General features: G+C 39.7%; 1 protein-coding gene across 3 annotated transcripts in view; it reads right to left on the reverse strand.

Moving 5' to 3' along the window:
* Positions 1-13083, reverse strand: part of METTL9 (methyltransferase like 9) — a 52194-nt gene that overhangs the window by 14872 nt on the left and 24239 nt on the right. For all 3 annotated transcript variants that reach the window (XM_006942238.3, XM_023246746.2, XM_023246745.2), the window contains exon 4: positions 7549-7733. In XM_006942238.3, the coding sequence (XP_006942300.1) occupies positions 7549-7733 (185 nt within the window). The remainder of the gene's footprint in view (positions 1-7548; positions 7734-13083) is intronic.

Consider the following 13083-nt stretch of genomic DNA (forward strand, 5'->3'; position numbering starts at 1 on the left):
CTACATGAAACCTACCATAACCTCCCCTTGCTCTTAATGGGTCTTTCCTTCTCTAAACCCAGAGTACTCTGTCACATTTCTTATCAGATTATCCTGCCATTGTCTGCTTACATTTATCTTCTGTATGATTCTTCAAGTATCTTAAGACCAGAAGCAAGTTTTACATTATCTTTGTATTTCCACTGCCTAGTGTTCGTTGCCTGGTAAAAACTAGGCTCTCCAACACCTTTATGTGAAAACAACTGAACGCTGTTTCTATAGAAAAATATTTTTTCAGCCCGTCAACTGATATACGAAGCACACTTCACTCCCTGGCCATCGATCCTCACCCCTCTCCATAAGCAGTGTTTGTTGAATCCCTGGCAATATTAATTTTCCTACTAGCTGAGCATCCGGGCTTTTCACTGGAAAAAATTAAGCTACAGCTTTCTGTTCAGCTTTGAGTTTCCCATGGCAGTGAAAGAAGAATAATACTGAAAGAAATCCCAAGAGGGAAACAACAAAGACGTGCTTCTAGTGTCTACACACTACCCTCTAGACAAGAGCACTTAAACTACATACCAAAAGATGTCAGCAGGATTTTCAGAATAAGTAATTTCTTTTTCTCTACTACATAAAACCTGGGTGAACTGGAGACGCTGGCTAACAGGCATATAGTTAAGTCTCTGTAGAGTCAAGTCACATGAGGCGATGAAGAATGCACACTTTGAGACAAAGTTACAATGAGGACATCGGGGCGCCTGGCTGGCTTAGTCCAAGAGCATGAGACTCTCGATCTCAGAGTTGTGAGTTCAAGCCTGGGTGCAGTTAAATAAATAAATATTACAGTGTATCAAACTGTGATTATTATTTTAAAAGGGAGAGATCTCAAGTAGGTCTGAAGGACACTGATGAACATTGCACACTAAAGGCCTGTTGAACAAATAGGATTAATAAAGCCACAGACAAAAATGAAGTAACAGAACAGAATGGGATGAAAGAAGTCTAACATGTATAAAATATCAACATTGACACAGATGCGGTGGGGCCCTATCCCATAAATGAGATTATTTAATACTCACAACAAACCCCAACATAAGCGTTAGCCCCGCTCTCACAGATGAAACACTAACCTTAATGAGAGACCCGTGTTTCAAACAGGGCCAGTCCTCAAAGCCCAGGCTTTTTCTGTGGAACAGTCCTATCAGTCTTGCTGATTTCTATTTAGACTTTTGAGAGTTGTAAGACTAAAAATGTCAAATTTAACCAGAAAAATGACCCTAAAAGAAAGTGAGAAAGATGCCAAAGGCTACTTCTCCAAAGGCACAGGCCTAACTGCTTTCACAGGAGAATTCTACCAAACTTTGCAAGTACAGAGAGCCGCATGCAATTTAAACTGTGCCAGAGCACAGAAGAAAAAACTTCCCAATAACTTTTTACAAAGTCAGCAGAACACTGATACCAAAACATGACAAAGATAACATTTTCCAAATAAATAAAATATCAGATAGATATAATATTTTTATTTAAAAATTTTGTAGGTACAACCCAGTGATGCATTACAAGACCATCCCATCTAAGCCCAGAAATGCAAGGGTGGATATGTATTATACAAGTACTATTAATTTAACAAGTCAAAGGAGAAAAAACAGAATGACTATCTCCACAGATGATGAATATACAGGTAACAAAATTCAACAGCAATTCCTGACTTTTAAGCTTTTTTTTTTTTTTAAACGTTTATTTATTTTTGAGACAGAGAGAGACAGAGCATGAAGGGGGGAGGGGCAGAGAGAGAAGGAGACACAGAATCGGAAGCAGGCTCCAGGCTCTGAGCCATCAGCCCAGAGCCCGACGCGGGGCTGGAACTCACGGACCGCGAGATCGTGACCTGAGCTGAAGTCGGACACTTAACCGACTGCGCCACCCAGGCGCCCCTTAAGCTCTTAACAAAACGAGATTTAAAAGAATATATATTTCAAGTCAATCAACAGCAATCTCAAGCCAAAAGACAGCATCACATGTAAAGCAGAAATATTCTCATTAAAGTCAAAAACAAGACAAAAACGCCCACCATTTAAAAAAACATTTTCTGGAATTAACTACCAATTCACTGGGGGGGGGGGGGGGGGGGGAGTCTAAAAATGAAAAGGAAGTAGCAAAATCATTTGCAGATGCATCAAGGAAACGCAAGAGAATCAGTAGAGAAGCTACTGGAAACACTAAAATAATTCAACAATCTAAACCGATTAAAAAATTAGTACATACACAAAAATTCAATTGCTTATGTTATGTACACCTACCATTCATTCTAAAATATGATGGGAGAGCCCTTTGCAACAACATGGATGAAACTGGAGGGCATTATGGTAAGTGAAATAAGCCAGACACAGAAAGACAAATACTGCATGATCTCTGATCTTACTTATATGTGGAATCTAAACAAGTCAAACTTGAAGAACCAGAGACTAGAACAATGGTTGCCTGGGGCTGGAGGGTGGGGAAAATGGGGAGATATTGGTCAACGGTCACCAACTTCCAGTTATGAGTAAGCTCTGGGGATCTAACGTATAGCATGGTAACTATAGTTAATAATACTACACTGTACACCTTAAGTTTGCTGAAAGAATTGATCATTTAAGTGTTATGACACACAAAAAGACTATGTGAGGTGATGGACGTATTAATTAATTTGTAGTAATAACTTCACAACATACAGGTATATTAAATTATCATGCTGTACACCTTAAAAACATCCAATTTTTATTTGTCAATTTCCCAAAAAGCTGGGAAAAAATTTAAGAGTTACAATAATGATAGAAGGAAAATTTCTATTTAACAATATCACACACACAAACACACCATTAGAATAAATCTAACAAAAACTGTGCAGGACGTTTAGGAAGAAAAACTTCTGTTACTAAGGAAATTAAAGAATTCAGGGTGCCTGGGTGGCTCAGTTGGTTGGGCATCCGACTTGGGCTCAGGTTATGATCTCGTGGTCCGTAAGTTCAAGCTGCGTCAGGCTCTGTGCTGACAGCTCAGAGCCTGGAGCCGGCTTTGGATTCTGTATCTTCTTCTCTCTCTGCCCCTCCCCAACCCAGATTCTGTCTCTGTCTCTGTCTCAAAAGTAAATAAACATTAAAAAAAATTTTTTTAAACGAGCGACACATCCTACTACTAGCTAGGAAGACTCAATATTCCCTAAATCAATCTATAACATTTAAACTAGACCAACTAGTGCTGAAGTTGATCTGTTAAATAAATAAGCCAAGAAAAATCTGCAAAGGAACTAATGAAAGGGGGCTAATGCTGTGACATTAAAGTGTAGGATAAGTTTGGGCCCCCTGGGTGGCTCAGTCAGTTAAGCATCCAACTCGATTTCTGCTCAGGTCATGATCTTTCAGTTCGTGGAACTGAGCCCCTTGTCAGGCTCCTAGCTGTAAGTGCGGAGCCCGTTTGGGATTCTCTCCCTCTCCCTCTCTCTGCCCGTCCCCCACTCATGCTTGCTCATACATGTGCGCTCTCTCTCAAAATAAATAAATAAACATTTTTTAAAAATGTATGATAAGCTACAGTAATTAAAATAGTTGGGTACTGGCCTACACGGAAGGATACATCTTAATAGAACCAAATCCATAGGGGACTTCAGTCTATTATAAAGGTCGAGTTTCAAAGCACTGGGGAAAAGATGACTATTCAATAAATGGGTTAGGACTGCAGGCTAGCTATCAGGACAACTCTTTCACAAGCAGTTTCACTCCTAGAAATGGACTGTACAGAAAACCTTACACCTGATTTCCTTCATTTTTTTTTTCTATGTCACCCTCTCAGTAAGGCCTTTCCCTGAGTACCCTCTTTAAAATTATAGCACCCAAACCCAACCCCCAATTCCAGATGCCCCGTTCTTGCTTTTATTATTTTCTCCCTAACATTTATCACCAACAGCATGCCATTTGCTTCCTGTCTTCCTCACTAGAAGGTAAGCTCCATGAGCGCAAGGATATTTACATGCTTTCTACGTACTGTATCTCCAGCATCTAGGCACTCAGTAAACACTTTCTAAATGAATGAAGATATTTTGTGGCATAAGAGCAGTCAACACCAATTCCCTTCCACCTTCTTTGCAAGCTTACCCAACAACGTAAATAGGCTGAGGGCAGACGACTCCCTTCCAGACCCAGAGAGTGCATCGTGACTGTTCTATGCCCCTGACCAGTTGCTGGCTGAGCAGGAACATGTGCCCCATCCTTGCCAACGGGCCCTAAAGTGATGGGAAGATTTCTGGGGAAGGTTTCCCTCACTTAAAAAAAAAAAAAGATGCGTGGGGATCCTCTCTTTTCAAGACTTTGTCATGCCTACACAGGACACTTGGCACTGTACCTGCCTCTTTGCAATTCTTTTTTAATGTTTATTTATTTTTGAGACAGAGAGAGAGAGAGAGAGAGAGAGAGAGAGAGAGAGAGAGAGAGCATGAGCAGGGGAGGGGCAGAGAGAGAGGGAGACACAGAATCCAAAGCAGGTTCCAGGCTCTGAGCTGTCAGCACAGAGCCCGACGCGGGGCTCGAACTCACGGACCATGAGATCATGACCTGAGCCGAAGTCTGACGCTTAATCGACTGAGCCACCCAGGTGCCCCTGCCACTTTGCAATTCTGTGGGGACTATCACCACACTGAAGATGAAGAAAGCAACCTCTCAATTTCAACAGAGCAGCTGTATCACAGAATTAACGCAACCATGCAACCATGGAACTGCTTTTCTAAAATAAACTCTTATTTTTTAAAAGCAATTTGGGTTGCTCCGTCTGTTTCTTAAAGCAGAAAGCATTCTGATACATACTTACACATATGAAAAGACCTGCCTATGAGTGTTCATTTCACTATTATTTATAAAGCAAACTGCTGGTCCCTAAAAGTACAACAGGGGCCTCCTCAAGGAAAGTTCTACACCCAGTGATGTGCTGGTAAATGTTTACCAGCCAGCTTGGAGAAAGGAGAGGCTATCATAGTATTTGACAATTTCCAAGACCTTAGTGCTCCCATTGACCACTCAGTGGTCACTTTCAATAACAGCCATGTTTAAAAACCAGTTCACTAAATTCACAATGTAACAATCTGCTCTCATGAGCCAGTAAAACTGACTCCAACATACCATTGCTTATATCCAGACCATGATGCAGGTACATATGTGCTGATAAGGAACAATTTCCTAGATACACTTAAGTGGAAAAAGGCAACAAAAGTATTTACAGTGGGGTTTAATAATATAATCATTTTTTTCATGTGCAGTTATATTTACATAGATGATCTTTAAAGGAATATTCGAGAGACCTGAGCAAGACTGTGGAACTGGAACAGATGAGAAAATTTTCACTGTATACCCTCTTGCTAGCTGCTTGAACTCTTTTTACCATGACTTATTTTTTTATAAAATTATACTTTTTAAAAAATTAAGCATGCCACTAAATTTTCATTTTTGCAATATAATTGTCTTTTTATCTACTCTTCCCTTATTTGATGCTTAGAACAATTCTCACATAGATTTAATGACCCCATAACCAAAACTGGGTCAGGAAACCAAATAAATGGAAATTGAAATTAGAAAGATGCATTTTACATTTTTTCCAAATTAACCTAAGAAACAAAATTGCAGTGACAGGACTTCAAGACAAATCAAAAAAGTGCAAAAAATAATTTCATCTACAATTGCTTTTTGTTGAAATATAAATTGGGCCAAGTATGCAAAGCACACTCCTATTTCCTTAAAACAGCCCAGTATTCACGAACTCACACACACAACAAGGTCACTTTGCAGCTTACAGTCGTCACATTGTGTCACATGGAAATCATCAGGATCTAATTAGTGACTTAAAGAAAGGAAGCAATAACGGAGTGCGTGGAGCAATATGCAAAATGGATAGGTCAATAAAGGCCACCCACAGCAAAAAAGCTTCTTGTACTCAGGTTTGCTACACGTCATGTGCCAGATTCCCGGGACTTAGTAGGCAACTGCACGTCCACAACCAAGGAGTTTGTTTTCAGGCCTTACTGGGGACTGCTCTCTTGTGCAGTTGGATTTCCTCTCAATTTTTAGTGTGAGAAACACAAGGAAATAAAATTCATGGTTAGATTAATGTTTCTTCCCCTGCTCTTCCACCTCCTGCTATGCCAGGAAATAGCACTAAAATTCTATCATGTGGTTGCCCAACAGGACACAGGAAACCAGGGCCTTATAATCTGATGACTAGTGATTGCAATGCAGAGATGGAGCTAAGGCTTAATTACACAGGGAACAGCACTGACAAGTCAGGTTGCTGAATTACCAAGGACATTTCCTAGGATCCTCACTGTACTGCACGTACACACACACACACACACACACACACACACACACACACACACACAAACTTACACATGCATACACGCTATATGGACACTCACACTGAAAGCAATTTTTTCTTTACCACGACCAGGTGATTCACCAACAGGAATTGCTTGATCTGGTCTATCTGCACTCCTTCCCACCCTCCTATGTCTAAAGAATTCTGCATTTTCCCCATCATCAACAAACATCTGAAATCATTTGGTAAATGTTAAAACAAGCATTTAATCTGAAGGGACTAAGACCTGAGGGGGCTAAAAATAAGGACAAGAAGAAATACAGGAGCAAGTCAAATCCATGGTTATAAGCAAACATGAATATTATTCCTTAAGACAGATTTTCACGGATATTTGAGAACTATGAAGCTTATGAAATATTAATGCAGGTCTTAAAAATGTCTGCAGGCTCTTAGAGTTTTTGAACCCAAGGCTGAACCAGGCAGTAAAATGGAAAAACTAAAGATTTTCAAATATTACCATGTATTACTTAATAAATAGTTTTTGTATTACTGCACATTATTAACTAATGAAAATGCAAAGGAGAGGCTTAAAATCATAACTTCCAACAAGACCTGAAATGCAAACTACATGAGCTAAAACCATGAGTTAATGTGGCTACTACCAGATCACAGTAAATATGAAGTAATACGAAATCAAACCATTTCTTTTAATACATTCTTGACTCGGGATTGTGGAAGAGCAAGACGCTGCAACCAAAAACCCAATGTCATACAAAGAAATGACACATGCTGGAACACAAATGGTCTTCACGAGGGTAAAACAGGTAACGGCATTTACCATTTTTCGAGTCTGGAACAAGAGATGTAAAACACAAAACAGCTGTGGCACTCGACAAGTATATCCAGGTACATTAAAAGGCATCACTTATTTCTTGGCTCAGCTTCTAAGCTGATAAACAAATGGCTGAGGCTCCATTTCAGAACAGAAAATATGGCCACATTTTAGGTTTTCAATTCCACACAAGCAGACCCAGCTGGGTACTCACTATTACCACTGCAAAGGGGACACCAGGTTCTACAAAATCCACATTAATATGAACATTAACCAAGGTGATGTTGTGCATGGGTTAACCATATTCCTTTAAAATCCAGGCTATTCTAAGAAAACAGAATCACAAATACCAGAAGACATCTATGTTGGGTAGGAAATGACTTGACCACACTTACCGTTTTCCACATAGGGATGAAAGGGTAAAACCAGGGCAAGGATAACCCTGCCTCTAGTGGGCTCCAAGACGCTTCTGATATCTTTTAACAAAGTCAGGGGCTGATCACAGCGGTCCAGCAAATTCAAGCAGCTGATGACATCATACTGGAACCCTGTATTCTGCCATTCATTTATACCAAGCACTCTAAAAACATCAGAAAGAACTTGATTGATATAAACGCCCTTAAAGACATCTTTGAAAATAATTGGGATGCCTCACAGGCTCTAACTTTGTCTTCTCAATCACAGTAAACGCACGATCTTTCATTTATAATTTATATTTGCAATAATAAGATGGCCAGGCAAAGAAAAGCAGCAACTCTATTTCTTTAAATTTAGCATTTCACCCATTTCCAAATCTAAAAACATATACTTCCTTTATAAGAACAAAACATATGTTTAATAAGAATGAGTTACAAGGCGCTAAAAATGGTTATACAACTAGGGCATCAAATTCCTGAACATAAAATGAACCAAAAAAAATCCTGCTTTTTACTTCATTGTAATGTAATCATAAAATACATCACATATTCATGGTTTATATTCCTGGAGTCCCCTCTATTTTTAAGAATGGCTAGGGGTATTCTTATGGCTGGGTATCTTCTTAAAAAGGCAATTTCCACTTACAACCTATGGCCTTTGAGCACACATCTCTGTTTCCAGGAGACAGGTACTATTCATACTCTAGAATTTCCTATCTGAATAACTATATAGAAACGACGAAGCATGGGGCATCCTATTAAAAGCGTCAATGAAGAGCACAGTTAACACACTACTCTCAACCCTCCCCCCCTCTCTCCTACCATCCCTCTCTCAGAACATTTCTAAGTCCTTTACAATGTTTTATCCACAGGAAGAGTTCTCTTATCAAGAGTCTTTGTCAGCCACACCATTAAGGCAATTCTGTAAATTACTCACTCCTGCTTGGTTGTGACAATCAGAATGTGGCAGATGGGGCACGTTATGATAGAGGCAGGGAAGAGAAGGGAGCAGGAAAAAGGATCTTTGGTAAACAAGTCTTTGATAATGCTGAGTAGATACAGTAGAGTTAACTTAGAAAATTCTGAAAGTATAATGAGGGCTGTTTTAAAAAACTCATTAGCATAGTGATATTTGAGAGCATTTTCAAATAGAATAAAGGAGCACAAACCACTCAGCTGCATCTTGTTTTCAGTCTAGGTTTTTTGTAATAACTAAACCCTCCTCCAAAACAATGCTCTAACCAACTTCAAGGGACTAGTCAGAATCCTTTGTTGCTTGAAATAAGTAGGGCATTAGGGCTCCAAAATCACTTTATTGTGCAATGATTATTTTAGAAACTGGATTTAGTTCATTCAAGCTATAAAGGTCCTACTTTGGGGATAAAAATCCTATCAATTCCAGGGCGCCTGGGTGGTTCAGTCAGTTGAGCGCCGGGCTTCGGCTCAGGTCATGATCTCACGGTTTGTGGTTTCAAGCCCTGCATCGGGCTCTGGGCTGACAGCTCAGAGCCTGGAAACTGCTACAGATTCTGTGTCTCCCTCTTTGCCCCTCCTCAGCTTGCACTCTGTCTGTCTGTCTCTCTCTCTCTCAAAAATAAACATTAAAAAATTTTTTTAAAATACTATCAATTCTCATTTTAAAAACCAAAATGAACAATCGAAAAGGACTATTTTAGATATTAAAACCTCAAACAGCCTATTTAAATTCATAAATTGTAAAAAACAAACAAAAAAACCAAATGATACACTTGATTTAAAAAAACAAAACAACAAAAAAAGTCTTAGGCTCATCTATAAGGAAGCAGAAGCCAAACTTTTATCAACATGTTTTCATATAGAATAATCTCACCAAATCCATCTCTGAATTACTTGCACATTTTGAAAGAAAAACATGCTCCAATAAAAAATTATGGCTTTAATAAGGGAAAGTTACAGCTACACATTTAGAAGCCCTTCTTCATCTTTGTATGGTGACTTTTCACTTGTAAACTCACTTGTAAACTCAGTTCCACCGATGAAGACAAATGTACTGGCCCCAATCGAACTGTGTATTAGCCCAGGAATTGAGACCCGTGGTTAAGATTTCCTCCACTTATGAGAACAGTGGAAGAAGTCACTTGTCCAAATCATACTGTAAGTCACTGGCAGAGTAAAAATTGCAACTTGGAAACTCCTAATGGGCTATTCAGGCCAAGGAACCCACTCTCCCCAGCTAAGGGGAGAAAGAGCCTGACAACCGGTCCGTGAATTGATGCTTTCCGGGTGGTGGGTTGTGAGTGAAGAGCAGTCTGCACTTCAGTCTCCAACATCTTTTCATTAAAAAAAGAAAATAAAGGGGCACCTGGTCTCCCTCTCTCTCTGCCCCTCCCCTACTTGTGCTCCGTGTCTCTCTCAATCTCTCCCCACCTTCTCAAAAATAAACATTAAAAAAATTTTTTAAGAAAATAAAGGATGTTAGCATGAGAAATAGAAAATTTTTTAATTTTATGTTTATTTTTGAGAGAGGGAGAGACAGACAGAGTACAAACAGGGGAAGGGCAGAGAGAGAGAGAGAGAGAGAGAGAGAGAGAGAGAGAGAGAGAGAGACAGACAGTACTTGAAGCAGGCTCTAGGTTCCGAGCTGCCAACACAGACCCCGACACGGGGCTTGAACTCATGAATCATGAGATCACGACCTGTGCTGAAGTCAGATACTTAACCAACTGAGCCACCCAGGCACCCAGAGAAATAGAATTCTTAAACTATAATAATTTCTTTTCAAGAAAGATCCCAAACCTACAGATAATGGATTCAAGTCAAGTAACTTTCAAACTTACATTGAGAATCTCTGTTCTCTGGTGTTAACATGTACATACGATTCCTTTTTGTTTTTTTTTTTTAATTTTTTTTTAAACGTTTGTTTATTTTTGAGACAGAGAGAGACAGAGCATTAACAGGGGAGGGTCAGAGAGACAGGGAGACACAGAATCTGAAACAGGCTCCAGGCTCTGAGCCGAAGTCGGACACTTAACCGACTGAGCCACCCAGGTGCCCCGATAAGATTCCTTTTTGATTACGCATGTGTGAAAGGTCTATGCAGATTTAATTCTAAACCCACACCCTTTACAGCTCAGCATCTTCCCACACCCTTATTTCCTCTACCATCTAACTACCATTCAGACCAACTAATTTTACCACTAACTTTTGGTGAAGCAGACTGAAGAAGGAAAACATGCTGCCAAAATTTTTTCCTGCCACAGAATCTTTTTTAAAAAATTTATTGTCCCCTGAATTGTGGGATTGTTCATTAGTACACCTAATCAAAAATTAGGTGCCTTTCCTGTGCCTGTGGCTTTTCCAAAACAGTATTTCTAACCCTGGAATTATTATTTTCAAGAAAACAAGTTAAGTAATAGTTTATCTTCTGGGAGGATTTAAAACATATTTTCCTTACAGAAGTGACAAAGCAATCGGCATGTTGGTAAATCCTAAATAAAAAGCAAAACACCAACAGTATAAAAAATTTGCTGTTTTGTTTTAGAAATCAAAGCCAGATCCTTGAATTTTACAACTGGATTTTTTGGCATAAATAAGGATACCTTGGCAACACAGAAAAAGAACTCAACCATTTTCTGTGTGTTTTTCATGAACTCAGATATTGAAGAGAAACAAAAAATAGTTAGCTCCCAAGCCAAGAAAACGAGGTATTAAGCTAAAAGTCTGCCCTGCCAGCAGGTTGGACAAACCCCAACCTAAGATATTACTTCCTCATTAAAATCTCAGATTGTGCCATCAGAATGGCTAAAATGAACAAATCAGGAGACTGTAGATGCTGGAGAGGATATGGAGAAACAGGAACCCTCTGCACTGTTGGTGGGAATGCCAACTGGTGCAGCCACTCTGGAAAACAGTGTGGAGGTTCCTCAAAAAAACTAGCTACCCTATGACCCAGCAATAGCACTGCTAGGAATTTACCCAAGGGATACAGGAGTGCTGATACACAGGGGCACTTGTACCCCAATGTTCATGGCAGCACTTTCAACAATAGCCAAATTATGGAAAGAGCCTAAATGTTCATCAACTGATGAGTAGATAAAGAAATTGTGGTTTATATACACAATGGAAGACTACATGGCAATGAGAAAGAATGAAATATGGCCTTTTGTAGGAACGTGGATGAACTGGAGAGTGTTATGCTAAGTGAAATGAGTCATACAGAGAGACACAGATACCATATGTTTTCACTCTTATGTGGATCCTGAGAAACTTAAAAGAAGACCATGGGGGAGGGGAAGGGGAAAAAAAAGTTACAGAGAGTGAAGGAGCCCAACCATAAGAGACTCTCAAAAACTGAGAATAAACTGAGGGTTGATGGGGGGTGGGAGGGAGGGGAAAGTGGGTGATGGGCATTGAGGAGGGCACCCGTTGGGATGAGCACTGGGTGTTGTATGGAAACCAATTTGACAATAAATTTCATATTAAAAAAAACATCTCAGACTGTGCTGAAAAACACCATTTTTGTGAGTATGTTCTTATTTAATACTAATAATATTGTGGAGAGAATATCAACCAGTATGAATTCCCTATTTAGGTCAAACTGCAGATTTTGGCATATGTGCTACGTATTAGGGGAAAAAAATTAAGTATTTTTCATAGGGTAGTAAGTTTACTAGTAGGTTACACAGCATGTAAACTCTAGATACAATGAATTATTAATTCAGATATCTAAATTTCACTGATAATTCCATTTAGGCATTTAGTCTTAAGAAGGGCTTCAATGGCAAGCAAGCAAGGGAAGGAGCAGGGGTGAGTAGGAGGGGAATGAAACATTTCAAACACTTTCCTCCCCATATCTACTTTTGAACAGATTTTTTTTACATGGGAGGAGAGTGTCAGATTAGGACTTTGGCATGAAGTTTTCAAATGACGAGTTAATTTCTTTTAAGTTTATTTATTTCTTTTGAGAGAGAGAGAGAGGCAGAGAGAAAGGGAGGGAGAGAATCCCAAGCAGGCTCTGCACTGTCATCACAGAGCCCAATGTGGGGCTCCATCCCACAAACCAGGAGATCATGACCTGCACTGAAACCAAGAGTCAGATGCTTAACCGACTGAACCACCCAAAAATACTGAAGTATTTCTTTAATTAGAAATTAATTCATGGGGCGCCTGGGTGGCTCAGTCGGTTGAGTGTCCGACTCTTGGTTTCGGTGGAGGTCATCATCTCCTAGTTTGTGGGATCAAGTCCCACGTTGGGCTCTGTGCTAGGCATGGAGCCTGCTTAAGATTCTCTCAGAAAGGAGGAAAAGGAGAGAAGAGAAGAGAGAAGAGAGAAGAGAGAAGAGAGAAGAGAGAAGAGAGAAGAGAGAAGAGAGAAGGGAAGGGAAGGGAAGGGAAGGGAAGGGAAGGGAAGGGAAGGGAAGGGAAGGGAAGGGAAGGGAAGGGAAGGGAAGGGAAGGGAGAAGAGAAAAAAGGAGAAAAGAGGAGAAAAGAGGAGAAAAGAGGAGAGAAAAAAGAAAAGAGAAAAGAGAAGAATTC

This window comes from Felis catus, chromosome E3, assembly GCF_018350175.1.
Source record: "Felis catus isolate Fca126 chromosome E3, F.catus_Fca126_mat1.0, whole genome shotgun sequence".
Lineage (NCBI taxonomy): Eukaryota > Metazoa > Chordata > Mammalia > Carnivora > Felidae > Felis > Felis catus.